Below are 20,458 nucleotides of genomic sequence, written 5' to 3' on the forward strand. Positions count from 1 at the left end.
TTCCCATACCTGTATCACTTCATAGATTATTCCAGAGAGAGAGAAATTTAATTCCTGTTAGCAGAGCTCTACGAGTCATTGTGGCAACTGGCAGCACCAACCACTTCCCCACCAGACTGGCCTTTGCCGAGGGCTCTAAATTTAGAAACGGAATGAGATTGCCTCAGGGTTACATAAGGAGGTGAGGCAGTTATTTTTAGCACACCGTGATACCTAGAGAGCCCTGGGCTGCGATCTGATTTGTTAACCACCGGCTGCGGGAAAACGTGGTTACTGATTCTCTCCACATGCTCTTTGGGCGCTGCACCCCTCAGGACCAAATGACATTTGCAGTTTTGTTTACTTGCAGTTCCTCCTGTTTATTTTTTCTATGCTATAAACACACTGGAACTCAATTGTGTTCCAATGCAATGGCAGTATTTTTTACTGCCCCCTTTATTTGAGGAAACTTCCCCAGTATGCATTATCATTATAATTTTATCTTTCCTTCCTCTGTCTGTCTGTCTGTCTCTCTCTGTCTCTGTCTCTGTCTCTGTCTCTGTCTCTGTCTCTCTCTCTCTCTCTCTCTCTGTCTCTCTCTCTCTCTCTGTCTCTAAGAATGGAAAGAAGTCATTCTGGCTCCTTCCTTTCTAAGGCTGCTGTCAGAGCTGATGACGGCACATGTCTGTCTAGACCGATGAAGCTTTCTTTGTGTTTTCCGTACCAGGCACTTGTTTTTACTTTCTTTTGCAAGGGGGTTGCTGCAGCTGATTGGGAAAAAAAAAAGTGGCAAAGCAAGCATTAGGAGGCATGCTGTCATCTGGGCAGAAAATGAATGGATGCAGCAGTGGCTAGAGAGAGACTCTGGACAGAGGCAGCGTTTTGCTTGTCAGTTTATCCCCATTGTTTCCCAGCCAATGTTGAAAGTCAGCATTAGCGCCTTCCGATTCTTCTAGGTTGTTTTAGCAGTGCAGTATATCTACTTTGGAATTTTAGTGCAATGATAATCTCTCTTATTTATTTACTTATCTTTTTGATTGTTATTTTTGAAGGGATTGGATGGTCATATGGCTAGTTGCCTAGGAAATCTGTCTACTTAGAGTCACATTCTTTTCTGTAATCAGTGTACGTAGGTGAGGTCTTTAGCTGGTGTATATGTGCAGAGTAAGGAAAATGTAAGAAAAAGAAGTGAATGGTGCACACGAATGTGAGGGCGTTTCTAGCAATAAAATTAGAACTGCCAGCTGAAAGAGTTCACTGAGACATTGCTAAGACATGACTATTTTGTGGTGGTTCTGCAAAGTATTTTGCAAGGAGCTGGATTGTACAACAGTGACCCAGGTGGCTCACTCTGGGTGGCCTGGACTGGGGCCCCTCTTTCTCCTAGCAGGAGTGTCTGGGTACCCAGTAGTTACTGATAATCCTTTTTCTAGCTTTGCACATAAAATTATTTTCTCAAAGATAAATCTGATCATGTCTCATTTGTTAAAAAGCAAGTGGGCTATAACAGTCCCTAAATAAAGAAGATAACTAAGTGGCAACCAAATAAAAAGCAACTTATCTGTTTCTTATTAATAGGATTTACATAAATATGGAAACACGCTGTATAATATATGAAATGAGTCATTATATTTCTCAGAAATGGGGAGAGAGAATTACATTTCTAACTATAATACTCGATTCAGCCTAGTCAGTGCTATTTCTCCCAGTGGGATTGGCTGCTCCCAAGCTCAGCTTCCCATGAAACTAGTGGTTCCCATACCTGGACAAAGGTGGCTGTAGCTTCCCATGCGCCCCCAGAAGCTCCAGATACCTGCCTGTTGATGGTTCCAGGCAACTCCTGCAAATAACTGGACCCAAATCTAGACACCTTGGTGCCCAGGAGTGTGTTCGTGTTCTCTCTGACAAGACCACTTTCTCTCATATTTGCTCTAAGATTGAGGGTGAATGGGTCAGAGGCTTTTTCCTGGAATGCAAACCTATGCCCTGTCCCTGGGATACCTCTCCACTTATGCCCTCTCTTCTCTTATGACCCTGGCCTTGTAAGTTTCCACTTTCTCTCTACGTTATTCTCAGGCTTTTAATACAACAGATGATTACCACAAATGGACCCACGTGGCACATCAGGTGAAGAGAATTTCTGTTGTCCAGCAGGCCACCCCTGAAGTAGGAGATACTCCTCCTGAGGGTGCAGACAGGGATTTGGAGGGCTGGCGAGCAGGGTCATTTGGGATGAGGGAAGGCCACTGGATGACCAGGGTCATCTTGAGTCACCGCAGCCCCCGAGAGGGCAGGCCAGGCTGCTCAGCCCAGCAATGGCCAGGGCTTCAGTAGCTTCAGCGTCCATCTGAAGTTGATGGGGACTTGTAGAAGCTGGCCACTTGGAAATCCTGGAGTGGTGGACTCACTGTGAGAGTGGAATCCTGGGTGCTGAAGGGTGGCATCAGGTGGCTGAAGCAGCCTCCCCTCCTCCCTCAAGAGTCTGAACACCCTGAGTGCTAGGGACGGAGGATGGAGAAAAAAGCCTCACCCAGGGCACTAGCTGGGCAGCTGGGGCATCCTAAACATACAACTGAGGAGGTGTTTGGAAAAAAGTCCAGTACAGATAGAAATGGAAGGTTACCAGGAAAGAGAATCAGGCTCCCTCCAGGCTAGCGCCTCGCTCTTGGCTAGAAGAATTGCCGGAAGCTTGATTGCTTGTGTCTCTCTGTAAAGCTGAATGGTGGGCAGTAGGCGGGGCTTAAGGCAGGGCCCCCTACTGCAAAATAAATTGCCGCACTGAGTGTATTGGACGTGTCTTGTGCCCAGCCTTGTATCCTCTTGGCCCACATATCTTCCCGAGGTGGAAAGCAGCTCTCTGCAGATGGAACCTAACAACGTCTTGCCTCAGTGAGCTGACCCAAGGCTTCCCTGCAGCCTCTGTGTTCTGAGGGTATGCGCAGACCTTAAGGGAGTTCACTCCCCTGGGAAAGTCCTTGACCATATGGAATGGCAGTCAGTAGATGAATATTAGTCCCTAGGGCAGACGATCCTGAGGTGTATTCTACATGGCCCCTCGGGGAATCTCCAAAAAGACTGAGCTCCTTAGATTGGCTTTCCATCCTCCCCATTTCACTCTTCCCAGTATCCTCATTTCTATTCCTTGAGATCACTTTCTAAAATAAATTATTTATATGCAAGCCATGTCATGAGAGCCTTGTCTCAGGTTCTGCTTTTTTTTTTTTTTTTTTTTTTGCGGTATGCGGGCCTCTCACTGTCGTGGCCTCTCCTGTTGCGGAGCACAGGCTCCGGACGCGCAGGCTCAGCGGCCATGGCTCACGGGCCCAGCCGCTCCGCGGCACGTGGGATCTTCCCGGACCGGGGCACGAACCCGCGTCCCCTGCATCGGCAGGCGGACTCTCAACCACTGCGCCACCAGGGAAGCCCGACCTATTGTTTTTTATTCTTAGCTTATCCCTAATATTTTGTCCTTCACTGTCCCACCCTTTACCTCCCCCTTGAGAAGTAATAGACCCAAAATAAACCAAACCCGAGCTCTTTTTCAAGGGTCTTATATGTGCTCAGCCATATTCTAGTGTTGTATTAGATACAGAAAAATGTTCCTGCAATTCCTTACCCTTAGGAGCTCATAATTGCGTTTCTAAATTGGATTAAATATTGAACTGTGTGATATTGACTCAGTGTGATCACAGACAAGAGAAATTTTTCAAGGTAGAGCTACTTAAGACAAAGGAGGACCTTGATGAATGGGTAGAATTTTGCATAGAGAGAAAGGAGGAGGAGGTGGCAGGGAGCTATTGGAAAGCAGAGCAGTGTAATCAGGGACCTGGAGGCTGCATCACCGAATTTATGTTGTTTAAGGTTTCAGCTTTCAGACTTCAACATCCATAATCCAGAATGAAGAGAAATAGAAGTTGGCAAAGACGTGACCTGGGTGCTGAACAGGCTCTAGTAAACATGACTTTCTTGTCCATTTTCTCACTGCCATTGTGTTGACACCTAGGCAGGGAAGCCTGCACGAGGACAAGCCTCCGTCACACATGCTTCCGGTGATAACATCCAAGCCACTTGTGCTTCACTGGCCAGGACCAAAAAATCATCTTTGGGTCCTAGACTCCTCTTAGGTTCCCTAGACCAAGGACTGTGCTGCCCTTCGGGGGCTACCTACCACCCAAGGACTGGCCATCTTTCTTCTTTTCCAAAGCCTTCTTGTAGGTGAAAAATACATACTTTGAAGATAAGTAATGTGTTGTCAGAACCTTACTGAGGGGACACGTTAGGGTTGTAATCAGGGGACAGGGTACCAATATTGGACTTGAAGCTTGCGCACACTCATGAAGATTCTTTGCTTGACCAAACTTTAGTCAGGCTCCTGAACCTTCTCATAGGCCCAGCTTGCACTTACTTATGAAATCCAGTTTGGGGAAGAACCCTGCCAAGTCATTTTAACCAGAACCATCTCCTCCCACCCTCAACACCTGATCACCCTCCGCATCTGATCAGGTTCCTCATCTTTGATCATCCCCGAGGTGATGCCTGACCACCCGGCCCTGTCTTCAGCAAGTATCCTTTTAGGTGGGTTTAGCTAGAACCCTCCCCCCCCTTACCCCAGCGTTTCTCTTAGTAATTTTCCATCCACTGACTCCCTCCCTGTTCCTTGGCTATAAATTCCCCCCTGCCCATGCTGTATTCAGAATCAAGCCTGGTTCTATACTGAGGTCTCTTTTTCCCCTATTGCAATAGTCCCGAACAACTCTGTTTTTATTGATTTAAGTACTCTCCAGCTTGTTTCTTCTTTGACAATACCAGATAGCCATGTGACCCTGAGGATGTCAGTTCAGCTTTTCGGGATTCAGTCTCATCATCTGTAAAACGAGGGTGATTGTGCTGTGTCAGTAGTTTTCAACTCTGGCTATATATTGGGATCACTGGGAGAGATGAATAAACATCCCAATGCCCAGACCCCACCCAGATCAATTCAGTCACAATCTCCGGGGGGTGGGGCCTGGAGGATCAGTACTAAAAACAAAATAAAACAGTAACAACAGTGGAGTTTTAATGGGGAGCCATTATTTTTTTTAAAAAAATTAATTATTTATTTGGCTGCGTTGGGTCTTTGTTGCTGTACGTGGGCTTTCTCTAGTTGTGGCGAGCGGGAGCTACTCTTTGTTGTGGTGCGAGGGCTTCTCATTGTGGTGGCTTCTCTTGTTGCAGAGCACGGGCTCTAGGCACGCTGGCTTCAGTAGTTGTGGCACGTGGGCTCAGTAGTTGTGGCTCATGGGCTCTAGAGTGCAGGCTCAGTAGTTGTGGTGCATGGGCTTAGTTGTTCCGCGGCATGTAGGATCTCCCCAGAGCAGGGCTCGAACACATGTTCCCTGCATTGACAGGTGGATTCTTAACCACTGCGCCACCAGGGAAGTCCCTGGAGCCATTATTTTTAATGCTCTTAAAACCTCTAATACCTTTAAGGTTTGACAATTCCATAGGATAACTATATAATAATAGATAGCTGTTATTATTATTGGTGAAATTGAGTGTGTATTATATGCCACTCTGCTAAACATTTTATTTGCACTATAACATGTCTCACAGCAACCCCATGAAAGATGTACTATTCTTATCCCATTTTGCAGGTGAAGAAACAGAGAGAGGTTCAAGTTGTTTCTTCCAGGATTACATTGCTAGAAAGTGAAGGTGCTGGGTTCAAATCCAGAAGTCACCTATCTTGACTATTTGACTATTTGACCAACACTAAATAGAGATTACAGAAATAATGCCGGAGGAGACCAAGTTGAGCCTGGGTATTTTGTAGTGGTGGGGGCACATGTGGTGAGGGAAATGCTAAGTCAGGTTGGAAGGGTGTGGTAAGGCCAGCCTTGCTTGTTCCTGACTTTTACCCAGTACTTGGAGTGCTTTTAGATGGAGCCATTAATTTATTCTTCAAGACGTGTCCTTTGGGTGGTAAGTTCCTGCTGTGCTGTATTTTGTTACTTAAAAAGAACAGGTAAAAGACTCAACATGGAATATGAGACAGATGGCCTCTGCTAAGGGATATTTCTACTTATGAAGCAGGCTTGCCAATTTGCAAGGCTCTGATGTGCTGATAATTCACACTCTCTTTTCTTGGCTTGGCTCCCCAGCTCATCTCCCCAGGCCTGCATATTTAAAGCAAGGCCTATCAGGGGAAATTTGCAGGTAAAAGAACTCCACTACTTGGTGAGCTGATGGTCATTAAAACATGGTCATTGACCAAATCTCTTAATGCACAGAGCTCTTCGGTTGGCTTACGAATGCACTTTTGAGAGGATTAACTGCAAAGCATGTTTAATGGAGGGCAAATCACTCTGTCTCAAGCACCACAAATGGGATGCAAGTTTTACATCCTGGAAAGCCTTCCTGCGAGGAAATGCCTATCATGCTATGCCACAGAGGTTGTTCATTGTCATTCAACATCGGAAATGCCACAGTGCATACATTTGGGCATTTAGTTCTTGTTTAGCAGATTTCAGAAGAAACACAGTGGTGAGGAGAAAACACTGTAAATTAAGCTGTCAAGTCCATGGGTTTAGTTCGATGTAAATATGCATATACTCTGTCATTAAAAGCTGAGTGATGCTCTCAACAGAAGGAGGAGGCATTTTCTGTTAGTTTGTAACCTTGGTTTTCTCTTTTCCAGAGTTTGCTTTTTCAGTCTTTTTTTTTTAGTTGTGGCACATGGGATCTTCGTTGCAGCATGCAGGATCTTTTAGTTGCGGCATGCGGACTCTTAGTTGCAGCATGTGGGATCTTTAGTTGCGACATGCGGGATCTTCATTGTGCCATGTGGGATCTTAGTTGCGGCCTGCGGACTCTTAGTTGTGGCATGTGGGATCTAGTTCCCTGACCAGGGATTGAAACCCAGGCCCCCCGCAGTGGGAATGTGGAGTCTTAACCACTGGACCACCAGGAAGTCCCTGCTTTTTCAATCTTAACACACATTTTCTGAAATTTTAAGGATTCTGTGACCAGCCTGCTTGCATTCGTTCACTCATTTATTCATGCATCCGTTCATTCTTTTAAAAACAAGACAACAGGCACAAAGTGGAGTGGCTTATGCTAAGCCCCCTGTCCCCAAACTGAGACTTAACTTAATTACAGGTTGGCCTCTCCCAGAAATGAAATTGTTGCTGAATGCAAGTTTGTATGCCCTAGGCAAAATGAGGCCAAACTGAAACATTGGAGTTTGGAGCAGAGAATGGTTTATTGCAGGGCCAAGCAAGGAGAACGGGTGGCTCATACTTAAAAAAACCTGAACTCCCCAATGGTGTTACCTGAAAAACTGGGTTGACCTCTTGGTGGGTGTTGAGCCAAAAGACACAACCAAGCCAAAGAGCAGGAGAAGGAAGGATTTATTACTTAGCAAGTAAGGAGAACACTGGGGATCTTTCCCAAAGCAGAGTCTCCTGGAACAGCAAAAGTGGGGAAGCTTTAAGCTAAGGGCACATGCATACTCGTGGAGGGGTTTGGGCAAAGGAGAATTCAGCATAGAATCGGGGCAAAGGTCAACAGAGTCCGAGCTTTAGTTGATTGAAGTTTTGAGGGTCAGAAAAGGTCAACATCTTCATTCCATCCTCCATCTGGGTGGGGGCCTTAGTTCCCGCAGAACTCAAAGATATGTATCAGATTGTTATGTATATCCCTTGAGAGGGAATTAGGACTCTGTTTATGGCCGAACCATTGTTTCTTGACTGATTTTCCTTTGTTCCTGCATTCCCTTACTTCCCTTATGATCATTAATTACTGAGACCTGTTCAAGGGCAAGCACTGTGGCCAGGCTTAGATCACAAAATGCTTAGGCCAAACATGGTTTCTCTTCTCTGGGACCCCCTACCCTATCTGCTTACAGTGGTTTTGGGGGAAGAGTTTTAAAGGCAAAATTTGGGGGTGAGGCCTCCAGGGTGTGTGATTTTCTTCTGATTGGTTGGTGGTGAGGTAACAGGGCGGTGCTCCAGGAATCTTGTGCTCAGCCTGAAGTTACCATCCTCCCCCTGGGTGGGGGCCTTAGTTCCTGCAGAAGAACTCAGAGATATACTGTTGTGTATATTCCTTGAGGAGGAGCTAGGATTCTGCTTTATCGATGTACTACTGTTTCTTGACTGCTTCTTCCCTGTTTCTGCATTCTCTCACTTCCCTGATTAGCAACTGTTTGAATCTGCCCTTTGGAACTCAGAGAAGGTGTAGGGGCTGCAGCCCTTTTCCTACAAACAAGAAAAGGGGACTCGGAAAGGATTTGTACCAGGGAGGGCCCCACAGGGTTCTGCTTGGTTTCACTAGATTGGATGCTGTCTGATTCGAATTGATTTTTGCTCCGATAAACTCTTAAAATTTTTAATACGCCTCAGTTTATCTTTTAACAATTCTTTTACCCATTCTTTCAACAAACATTTATTGAACGCTGACTGAGTGCCAGTGCCTCACTCATGTTTCAGTGTGGCTGTGATGCCAGTATTCCTGAAGCTTGGATAGTATTTTCTGCCTAAATTCCTGCTGAAAGATGAGTAACTGTGCATTTTCTAGGTATAATTATCAAACGTGCATCTATCTCTTTAGTCAACTCGTACTATAAAAGACATAACATTGAAAAAGGCTACTTAATTGCAGCTTGTAAAGTTAGCCGGCCTAAGTTAAAACACTTCCTTTGTTCACCATTTGATAACTAAGATAATGCCTGGCCTTCCTCTCGCTCTTAACTTGTACATCTTTAGAAAGGGAGACCTTTGGCTCCTTTTTCTCATCTGCTTGCTGTGGTGCTGAACTCCCTGAGCTCCTCCTGGCTTTACTGCTCTGCGACTTGGCTTTGATTTAAAGTCCTCATAGCTTCTTCATTCACAGCAGGACTGCAGCTTTTCTCTCAGCTTCAGTCTCCATCAGCTGCCAGAGGACGAGTCCCGTGGGGCGATGGGGGGGGGTGGGGGTGGGATGACACAGCATCTTCTCTCTTCTCCTCTCCTTTCCCAGCATCTATTCCTCCTGCCTCCCTCTCTCTCCCCTCCCACCTTCCCTCCTCCTCTCTCTTTCTACCCCCTTCCTCCCTCCCCTCTTTCCCCTCTCTTTCTTCTTTCTTGTTTACTTTTCCACTAGGCAGAAAAATAAAAAGAAGAGGCAGAAAGCCTTACACAAGGTGTTTTAGCTGGATGGAATCATTTTCTCATTCCCTCCCACACCCTTTTCTTTTCCCCTCTCTAAAGGAATAAATGACTTTATTCCTTTTCACTTGCCTACCTCAGTCCCTTTCCATCCTGATTTACTTGTGGGGTAGAAGCAGTGGGGCTGGATACAGCTTCACTTACAGAGAGTACTTTGCCTGGTAGTCCTAGCAAGAGGTCCCCTACACCAAAATTTATGAACATCCTCACTAACAGAGTTATTCAGAAACTGGTTGTTGTTGTTGTTGTTTTTTACAGATATGCTATCATTCACACAGAGCAAAACACCTTACTGACATTTAAACACTCTTTTACAGCAAGATGTCACCTGTTTTCCTTACACTCATTACCAATGTTAGGATGTTTTCCCAGTAGTATTGCTGAATTTGTGTTGATCTCTCCACACCGTGCAACTCAGGTCCCCTTGAGACCAATGTTATCTTGACAAGGTGGCAAAGAAGTAAGCTAAGAGGACAGCTTAAAAATCACTAGTGTGGAGTTTTTTTTTTTTTCTTGCTCAACTGTTTTATTTTTTTTAATTTTATTCTTTTTATACAGCAGGTTCCTATTAGTTATCTATTTTATACATATTAGTGTGGAGTTTTAACTCAGTCACTCAAACAGCTATATTGATAGCATTTGGTCATTTGCTCATCATGAAAAGCTCTGTGAATAATCTGGATTTACAATGCATGGTTTAATAAATTGGTACTTGAAATAAGATAATCCATGGTTGTAAAGAGTGTTTTGACTATTGACTAAATTTTAATATATCTGCTACTGAAATCTTACTCAGTGGTTTAAACGACAGATATATATATATATATATATATATATATATATATATATTTTTTTTTTTTTTTTTTTTTTTTTTTTTTTGCGGTACGCGGGCCTCTCACTGTCGTGGCCTCTCCCGTTGCGGAGCACAGGCTCCGGATGCGCAGGCTCAGCGGCCATGGCTCACGGGCCCAGCTGCTCTGCGGCATGTGGGATCCTCCCGGACCGGGGCACAAACCTGCGTCCCCTGCATCGGCACGCGGACTCTCAACCACTGCGCCACCAGGGAAGCCCAAACGACAGATATATTTTTAATTTGAAGCAGCACTTTTTAAAATGTGAAATTTACTTCATGGGCAAATTTTAAAATCCTCATAAAGTTTAAAACATTACCATTTAATTTGAATAATCATCTTAAACTTTTTGAGCCTCTTGATTTGGCCTGAGAGAATTAAAAATTAGTTTTAATGAAATAACTAGAAATGCTATAATTAAACTACTATATTCCTTTGGGGCACAATTCTTGACACAGAGTGGGTATTCATTAACATTATGTTCATTAAAAAAATCTCAGTGAGATTATTCATCTGTTTCTGGGCGAAAAATATTTCTAAGAAATCTGTAGCTTTTTCTTCAACTTGATAACTCTGTGAAAATAGAGGAGAATGTCTTTTAACACCAAGAGCCACAAATTCTCCTGAATTTGCAGTGTTCTAGCACAAAGGAGGGAATAAAAAGGGAACATTTGAAACTGTCAAAATGTAAATGACACATTTAAGGTACACTCATCTGGCACAGTAACACTTTATAGTTTTTTTTTTTTAATCACAGCAGAGATATTCGGTTTCCATCATTTTCAAAATGTGACAATTAAAATGAATTTTATGACTTTGAGTTTTTTGCCCATTTATAGACATCTGTCTTGATACTCTACACTATAACTGTTCTTCTCATGGACTAGATTTGAAACTTAGGTGAAGCTCAGGTTAAGACCACCTCTCCCCTGGCTGCCCAGGGGCTGTGGGCAGGACCAGGGGTCTGTCCTCCACCTCCCATCCTGCCCTCCTCACTTCCACCCGCAACTTTGCAAAGAAGAAGGCTGTGACCAGAACCGCTCTTCCACCTTCTCCTCAGGACCAAGCCCATGATGTCTGACATCCCCCAGTCACCACCAGCAGCCGGTCTGCCAAGTCCCTGTGACTGCCCACGCCTTTTCTCCACAGGGCTTTGTTCATCTCATCCACCAGCTCAGCTTCCCGCAGCCTCTTCTGTCTTCAAGCCCTTCCACTCTGCCCGCTGGGAAACCCCTGATGGGAACGTTCCCTTTACCTTCCAGATCTAACTCAGGGTTTCTCAACCTGGGCACCATTGACACTTTAGGCAGGATCATTCTTTGCTGTTGGGGGCTGTCCTGTGCCCTGTGGGATGTTTAGCAGCCTCCCTGCCTTTTCCCCTAAAAGCCACGAGTACTCTCTCTGCCCTGCAGTTGTGACAACTAAAAATGTCTCTGGGCATTGCCAGATGTCCCCGGAGGTGGGGGGAGGACATTGCCCCGGCTCTCCCTGCACCCCTCCTCCTCAAACACTAAGCTCCTTTGACATACACGCCACCATATTACTAGCCTTGTGTATTAGTACTGACCTTGTATTACATCTGCTGACGTCCTGGTCACCTCCTCACTTCTGATGGAGATTTTAGCTCGTGGCTCTTTCCTCCCCTGCCTCTCCACTACGAGTCTGGGGATGACTCTCCTGCAGCTTTGCCATCCAAGGAGATCTTCTACTCGAACCTCTGGCCTCTAAGTTACTTGATCCTCCAGACCCAGGTTAAACCCAAAACTCTGCCCATTTTACTTCTGAGGAGATGCGTGTCACTGGAGAAAAACACACAACCCTGCTTACTGGCCTCACTTCAAGTCGATGACTGTAAATTTCAACTTCCTTGACCATTGTGGAATATTCCCCTGCCCTGTCTGCTCTCCCATCCTCAGAGACAACTATTTCAGACCTTCTCCTCTCTCCTCAAAAACTCCTTCTACTGCCTGCTGTCAAATCCCCCTCTTCTTAATGATCTTGTTTCTTAATTCACTGATCGAGTGGAAGCACTTGGAAAAGGACTGCCTCATCCTACTGCCATTAAGTCGACTCGCTTGCTTGTAGGCATCTATAAGCTTGTGTTTTCCCTTCCCTCCTGCCGCATCTAGTCTGTCACTGCTCCTCTCTAGGGTCAGCCTGTCCCCTGTGCATCCCTTCCACCCCTTTACAGCTACCTGAGGACTTTGTGCATTCACTTCACTTCCCTTTTCTTGTGCACCATGAATTCTCCCCTCTCTACCACCAGCATAGGAACATGCTGTGATATTTGCCATCTAAACAAACGACCACAGCATGACCTCTACATATTGTCATGGCTCAGTCCTCTGCTATTTCCTCTCCTCTCCTTTTTTCCCCTCCTCTGTCCTCTCCCCTCCTTTCCTCTCTTTGCCTTCTCTCTCAATATTTACTCTCTGAATGGCCTCAACCACTCCCATGACTTTATATGACACCTATATGCTAAGGATTCCAATTTATATCTCTACCTTTCACTGGAGCTTCAAATTAATATATCCAGCTGCTGGTATACATATTTACTTGGATGTCTCACCCGCATCTCCAACTTACCATGTTCAAATATGAACTTCCAATGATCCCCTAAAGCCTTTACTTTTCCAGTGTTCACCCTTCCTAAAAGGTGCTCTGGCTGAAAATCCAGAAATCGTGTTAATTTCCTTCTTTTCCTCCCATCCCACCTTCCTCACGCATTCTTGTCAGCTCTATTTTCAAAATAGACCACAAATCTGACCTCTATCCATTATTCCCCATTATTCCCCGCCTCAGCCCCCATCAGCTCCTGGACTAGCACAGTAAGCCTCTGAATGGCTTTCTCTGCTTCTACTTTTACTTGCCTAGAGAATCTCCTTCACACATCGGACAAGGTAACCTTTTAAAAGTTGTAAATCAGATTATGACACTTCCCTGCTCAGAATTCTTCAGTGGATTTCCATCACATTTGGAATAAAAGTCCATGTCCTGGGTAGATCTGGACCCTACCTAATTTATTTATCACTCTCCTCCTCCCTCACTTTGATCTGGCCACACTGGCCTTCTTGCTGTTTATCAAAAACACTAGGCTCATTTCAGTTCCTAGGGCTTTGTACTTGCTGATTCCTCCTCATCAGAGGTCTTTGTATGTTTGGTTCCCTCACCAGGCAGTGTGGATATGTCACAGATGGAAGCGAGCATGGCATTAATTGCCATGCAAGTCAAAGAAATGTGGGTGTTCATTAGACTTGCCTTGCTGATACCCTGATACCCTGTGTTAGATCATTAGGGCGACTTGAAACATACAACTCGGAAATTGCTAGTCATTGCTTAGGATTTTATTTTTATTTGGGGGGGATTTTATTATTCAGGGGCTACTACCTGATCCTGAACCTGACAGAACCCCAATGCATCAGATCTTGGACCGCTTTGAGAACTTTGCCTGTGCTTTTGTGACCTAAATCAAGCAATGATCAATCCCCAAAGAGAATTTATAATTGCAGTCTTAACCAATCAAATAATGCCTTTCAGAATCCTGCCTTATTTGAGAAAAATTCCTCCTTTGACCCTATTCATCCCTTCTGCTTGGGGAAATTTGCAGAGAGTCACTGAACTCGCTTTGATATGACACTGTTTCCCCTTGCCTGGTGAGTAACAAACTCAGCTTTGATCATTCAGCTCTGCTGGTCTGGTCATTTTAATGTGACAGTGCTTTTTTTTTTTTTTTTTTTTTTTTGTGGTATGCGGGCCTCTCACTGTTGTGGAGCACAGGCTCCGAACGTGCAGGCCCAGCGGCCATGGCTCACGGGCCCAGCCGCTCCGCGGCATGTGGGATCTTCCCGGACCGGGGCACGAACCCGCATTCCCTGCATCGGCAGGCGGACTCTCAACCACTGCGCCACCAGGGAAGCCCGTGACAGTGCTTTAATGATTTAATTTTCTTCCCCTGCATTGTTTTAGGCCTTTTTTTCTCTCATATTTTAGGAACTCTGGTACTTAACGTTGGTCTCTTTGTTTTCCAAAACCCCTTGTGGGAACATAGTGTTTTCCTTCTGAGAGAGGAAGGATTCTACTGACCCGGAATAGGGACAACCACCCGACTGATTTAGGTAGCTCGTTCTTTTGAAAGATTATTATACAAGAATCCATTCCTAAAACTCCATCAAATCTGAATCCTTTTCAGACACACCCCAAAGTAACCCCCCTCTAAACCAAACCAAACCCCTAAACTTTAATTACTATAGCTATTTATTTTGGTTCCTCTCTGTGGGTGAGATTTACATTAATTAGAGTAAAATGAAGCCTGCCCTTTCAAACAAATTTATTCCTTTGTTTGCATTCACTTGAGCAAACTGAATGCCCTGTATGTGAGCAGCAAAAGGGAGGCACTGAAATCGGCTTTTACAAGCCAGACCCCCAGACCTCACCTTCCCAGTCCTTCCCAAGACACAGCTTTCCCCACTTGAGATTTGTGAACAGAGACCTCTGTGTGTGTGTGTGTGTGTGTGTGTGTGTCTTGTTGTTTTCCTACGTGCAGAAGAGACACATTTTCTCAGAAAACATTTCTTTCTCTGCGGCTTTCTGGTTAGTATTCAGGCCATCACCTCTGTTATCAGACGGTGGCAACAAAGCTTTTCTGCTCGAATCTTCTGCGAGGTGGCGGGGAAATGGATTGCACAGTAATGAGCTGTTTTTGCAGGCTTCCTTCGGGAGCCTTTGCTTATATCCCTTGGCAAGAGGAACTAATTCAAAACAGCAACCCAACCCTGGGGCATCTAAAATTCACAGAAATTCAGCTGACTTGACAGTAAGAGGGTCTCACTGAAAATTCGGGGCTGTACATCAGAGAGCTTCGTTCTGAAGAAAGGGGAGGGGTGGCCTTGAAAGGGGAGGGGTGGCCAGAGGTTTTCTGGAACCTTATATAAGTCTTTTATCCCCATCGCTGTTTTCAAGCCAACTGAAGATGGTAGGGAGTGTGCTGGGAGCAGCTTTTCTTTCCTGATTATGCCGTTTCATCCTCTAAGCAGCAGGAACCCGGAGTCTCAGAGCGCTTCCTCCGGAGAGGCAGTCACGAAAGCCGTGACTCTGCCCAAGCTTGGCCTTGGAGATCTCCTGAGGGTAGGGCCCGGGCTTTTTCTCTTTAGACCTTCAGGAGCTAACGCGGCACCTGGCACTTAGTGGCCCCTCGACGTCTACTCGGTGGGTGTTCAGTGAGTGGCAGTGGGGCTGGCAGTGGCCGCCCGCTTCCATTTCCCGAGCCGTCATCGGCGCCATCCCCTTGCGGGGGTTCCGGGTGTCAGTTACCTCGCGGGGGCAGCCTTTCCTGCCGGCTCCGGCCTGCGGCTCTCGTCTCCTGTGTTCAGCTGTTAGTCCTCCTTTCCATCCAGTCTCTTTCTCCTCAGAACATGGTGATCCTCCATCTGTAGAGACTTCTCTGCCTCCACCGTGAGAAACTCGCTGAAAACACACACACACACCCAGACACACACAAAGACACACACAGATACACAGACACACAAAGATACAGACACATGCACAGATAGACACACAGACACACACACAAAGACACACACAGAGACACACACAAAGACACACACACCCAGACACACACACACACAGATACGCAGACACACACAAAGACACACCCAGACACACCCACAGACACACACCCAGACACACACCCACAGACACACACCCAGACACACACCCAGACATACAGACACACACAGACAGACGCACAGATAGATACACAGACACAGAGCCACACACAGACACAGACACACAGAGACATACACACAGACACACACACAAAGACAGACACAGACATGCACACAGACACACACACAGACACAGACACACAGACACACACAGACACAAAGACACACACGAAGACACACAGACACACAGATAGACACACACAGACACACAGACAGACACACATAGACACACAGAAACACAAAGACACAGGCACACAGACAGACACACACGGACAGATGCACAGATGATAGACACACAGACACAGACGTACACACAGACAGACACACACAGACACAGACAGACACACAGGTAGACACACACAGATACACACAGGCACAGACAGATACACACACACACACACACAGATAGACACACACAGACACACATACAGAGACACACAGACACACAGGCAAAAACAGACACATAGACACACACATGGACACACAGATACCAACAGACACACACACAGAGACACACATCCTTATGGCCCAGTCTCCCGCTCTCCACATTTCCTCAGTCTTTTGTAGGTTCCACTTTCCTTCTCTCTCACCCTCACATCTCTCCCTTCACCCTCAAGGGTCTCCTCATTCTTTTAGCCCAGACTGACCATCTGTAATCCCAGCTTCTGCCCTGACTTCCGACTTTCCTTACCCTACATTTCTGCTCCTTTGGTGGGTTTCACCCCTTCACCCCCTGGCACTCCCCTTTATTTAATCTTAATTTAATCTAACCTCCCGTATATCTTAATTTGCTGGAGGTTGGTATTGGAAGCGGTGGTCTTTACCTTTCAGACCGATCTGTGAACAAGTGAAATAGCTGAGCAGTGATAGTTTTAGGGTACACTAGTAGAAATTACATATATTCCTTCTGAGCGTGTGGGGGAATTATTAAGAGGATAAAGCTGGATAAAGCCATACTGTGTTGTTTCATTTAAACCAGTGATTCTCAACCAGAGGCAGTTTTGTTGCCAAGGGGACATTTGGCAATGTCTGGAGACATTTTTAGTTGTCACAACTGGAGGTGGGGGAGGAGGGATGTTCCTGGCATCTAGTGGGTAGAGGCCTGGGATGCTGCTAAATAACCTACGATGCACAGGACTGCTCCACAGCAAAGAATCATTGGGGCCAAAATAGCCACAGTGCCAAGCTGGAGAAACCCTGGCTTATACATTCTTCTCCCTTCTTCCCCAGGCCCTCCTCTGCCCTGTCTCCTGATATTCTGGGTCCTCACAACCTAAGCTTGTCACTTGTGTCCCACGGCCCCAATTGCTGGGTTTGCCCACTGCCTGGAGAGCACGCCATGCTTGGTTTGAATCTCCACGGTGCAAGCTCACCATGAACACTCCTTTGCTCTTGGAATCCTGGTTGGTGGGAGAGGAAGGGCCTTCCAAAGTTTTTCTTTCACCCACCTTCTGATTCTTCAGAGGAAAAGAAGTGACTTTGCTAAGGTCACAGAGCTACTCAGGGTCTACTCTGGGGGCTCTAGCAGGGTTCCGCACTTCCAGCGCCCTTCTCTTTCTACTCACTCACTGCTTTGGGTCAAATAGAAGAAATTACAAACTGACTGCCTGGGCTAGGACAGGAATCAGATGGATGGGGCTCATTGAAATAGGGACACACTAATGCATTTCCCAATTTGCTTTTCTGGGTTGCACGCTCTAGTGCTCGGGCAAGGGTCCCTGCCGGCCACGTGGTATGGCTGATGCACCTTCCTGTCCTCGTAGGGGGGACGCCTCGACGTCCAGTGCCATGCTGGGCAGGGCATTAGGAACAACAGCTTTGGGCAGGCTGTCTTCATGCTGCGCCATGTAGCCAACTATGTACTGAGTCAAGTAGTGCCTGAATCTGGGAACAGAATAGTGTAGACACAGACTTTCTGCAGTCAGGAACCACAGTTAGAGAGAATTACAAGGCAATCTGGGCAACTTCCGTGTCTTCCTTCGCTCCCTCACCTCTCCCCAAACAACCACGTTTTATCAGTGAGGAAAAGGACCTTTTGGTGGGAGGGAGAGGGGATGGGACAGTGTTTTTCCAAGTAAGGTCCTTTGACCTACAAGCCTCAGAATGGCTTTGGGGAAGTGTAAAAATGCATATTCCTAGACCTACATTTTTCATCTCCGGGGTATGGGGCCTCACACTGAAGTTTTTAACAAGTTCCCAGGGTATCCTTCTCTAGTCAGAAGTTTAAGAACCACTGACCCAGACATTTGAATAATTAGGCTTTTTTTCCCCCCCAAACAATCTCAGAAAGTCAGGCACTTGTAGACAATGTCTGAATGTCAGAGAGAAGATCTGCTGCTAAAAAAAGACAAAGAAAAACAAACAAAACCATGTCTCTTCTTGGTGACATCTCATGGCCGTAAGGTGACTGAGTTTGAGCGGAGCTTTGAAGATGTAAGGGCCACATCTGGGAATGTGTACAACATACCAGGGAGGGATCAGGCTTTGCTCCTGTTGCGAGTTTTGAAAGGGCTGGCACTGGCCTTCTTCTGCTCTCCTGGCACCTCTTGCGTTCCCTCTTAAGGCCTCTTCAAGAGCCCTTTCTTTGAGAACTGCTTTTTACCCAGCTCCCCAAGGGTGCTCAAGGTGCCTGCTTATCGATCCACCTTGAACAGGCACCAATATATTCTAATTAAGAGAGTGTACAGGTTTCTCCTTTTGGCGGCGCGTGGTGGCAAGAAGGCGGTGCAGATTTCCAAGAAGAGGAAGTTTGTTGCTGACGGCATATTCAAAGCTGAACTGAACGAGTTTCTCATTTGGGAGCTGGCTGAAGATGGGTACTCTGGAGTTGAGGTCCGAGTTACACCAACCAGGACAGAAATCATTATCTTGGCCACCAGGACACACAATGTTCTTGGTGAGAAGGGCCGGCGGATCCGGGAATTGACTGTTGTGGTTCAGAAGAGATTTGGCTTCCCTGAGGGCAGTGTAGAGCTTTATGCTGAAACGGTGGCCACAAGAAGTCTGTGCGCCATTGCCCAGGCAGAGCCTCTGCGTTACAAATTCCTAGGAGGCCTTGCTGTGTGGAGGGCCTGCTGTGGTGTGCTGCGGTTCATCATGGAGAGTGGGGCTAAAGGCTGCGAGGTCGTGGTGTCTGGGAAACTCCCAGGACAGAGGGCTAAATCCATGAAGTTTGTGGATGGCCTGGTGATCCACAGTGGGGACCCTGTTAACTACTATGTCGATACTGCCGTGCGCCATGACGTGTGCTGGGCACAAGGTAAAGATCATGCTGCCTTGGGACCCAACTGGTAAGACTGGCCCTAAGAAGCCCCTGCCTGATCATGTGAGCATCGTGGAACCCAAGGATGAAAGAAATACTGCCCACCACCTCCATCTCCGAGCAGAAGGGTGGGAAGCCAGAGCCGCCTGCCATGCCCCAACCGGTACCCACAGCATAATAGGGTCTCCTTGGCCGCTGGATCTGGAGTCTGGATGTTGCTCTATAAAGACATTTAATAAAAATCTTTTTAAAAGAAGAAAAAAAAAGAGTATACAGGCCGTGGACACAGTCCTCATTTTCACAGTAATGCTCACTGGTTTTTGGCTCCTGCCCAAGCATGAAGGATTTTCCAGGGGTGGTGACACTCCGTCTGTGCAACTAGCAAAAGTCCTGGGTTGGTGTCTCTGTTTATTCTTTTGCATTTTGCAGGACCGAGCTTTGGACTCAGCTCTCCTTTCTCTCTTTCCAAAACCCGTAGTCCTTTGCGGAGGGGATGCTGCTGTGCTGTCTTGCTGCTCCGATGTCCCAGAAGCACAATGGTTCCCTGAGCATGGACCCTATTATGTTTTCTTTCAGAAAGAGATGAAGAGCACACAACCTTCTGTTTTGTGCCAAAAAAAATCTGCATAATTATCTGACCTTAATTGATGGTCACTTTTTTATTTTCAAGTGGGGAGAAAAGGAGTCACAGTACCCAAGTTAGTTTTACAAACTCCCCGGCAGCCCCTAAAACAAATGTCAAAGTTTTGAAACCAATCATACCCATAAGATAGTCACTTGTTCTGTTTCTTATATACCCCAGGGCCTTTGCACTTGCTGTTCCCACTGCCATCTATGCTCTTCATCCGGATAACCACTTGGCTAGCCTGGTTCCCTTGCTTCCTTCTGCTGTCTGCCTAAATGTCTCCTGTTCATGGAGGCCTTCCCTGACCATCCACTATAAAATGTACACTCACTTCCACCCTTGATGCTCCCTCTTCTCCTTTCCTTGCTTCACTTCCCCCTACACCACCCATCTGTCCCTGATGAATTCTACACAGAGTAGCTGTTTGGTTTTTGTGTGTGCATCTGCCCCAGCAAAAGGGAAATTCCATGAGGGTAGGGTCTTGTTTTTTTGTTCACTGCTGTAGCCTCAGCACCTACAACAGTGCCTGGCATAGCAGACTCTCAAGCAATACTGGATGTGTGAATGAGTGAATGGATGTAGAAATAAGGCCCCGAATACTATCTTATTTTTATATAAGTTTTCTCCAGAGTGGACATGCATGTAAGGAGAGAAGTCATGGAGCTATAGGGGTCTGAAAAAAGATGGACCTCTGACCTACCTCTAAACCTGTGGTGATGGTTTCTCTTCACTACCAACTGCCGTTCCCAGAAACCTTAGGAAATGTTTGAAAAAGAAAAAAAAAAACTAATAAAAATCCTTTCACTTTCATTAGTGGAAACCTTTGTATCAAG

At 46.1% G+C, this 20,458-nt stretch overlaps 1 protein-coding gene across 1 annotated transcript; it reads left to right on the forward strand.

The window, feature by feature from the left end:
• Window positions 1-4,511: 4,511 nt before the first annotated feature.
• On the forward strand, window positions 4,512-19,266 carry LOC101278939 (40S ribosomal protein S3-like). Its single transcript, XM_049704946.1, is given in 6 exon segments — window positions 4,512-4,554; window positions 15,166-15,466; window positions 16,969-17,084; window positions 18,302-18,983; window positions 18,985-19,093; window positions 19,095-19,266. Coding segments are annotated over 6 exon segments (1,335 nt in total). The 3' UTR covers window positions 19,179-19,266.
• Window positions 19,267-20,458: the final 1,192 nt, after the last annotated feature.

This window comes from Orcinus orca, chromosome X, assembly GCF_937001465.1.
Source record: "Orcinus orca chromosome X, mOrcOrc1.1, whole genome shotgun sequence".
NCBI lineage: Eukaryota > Metazoa > Chordata > Mammalia > Artiodactyla > Delphinidae > Orcinus > Orcinus orca.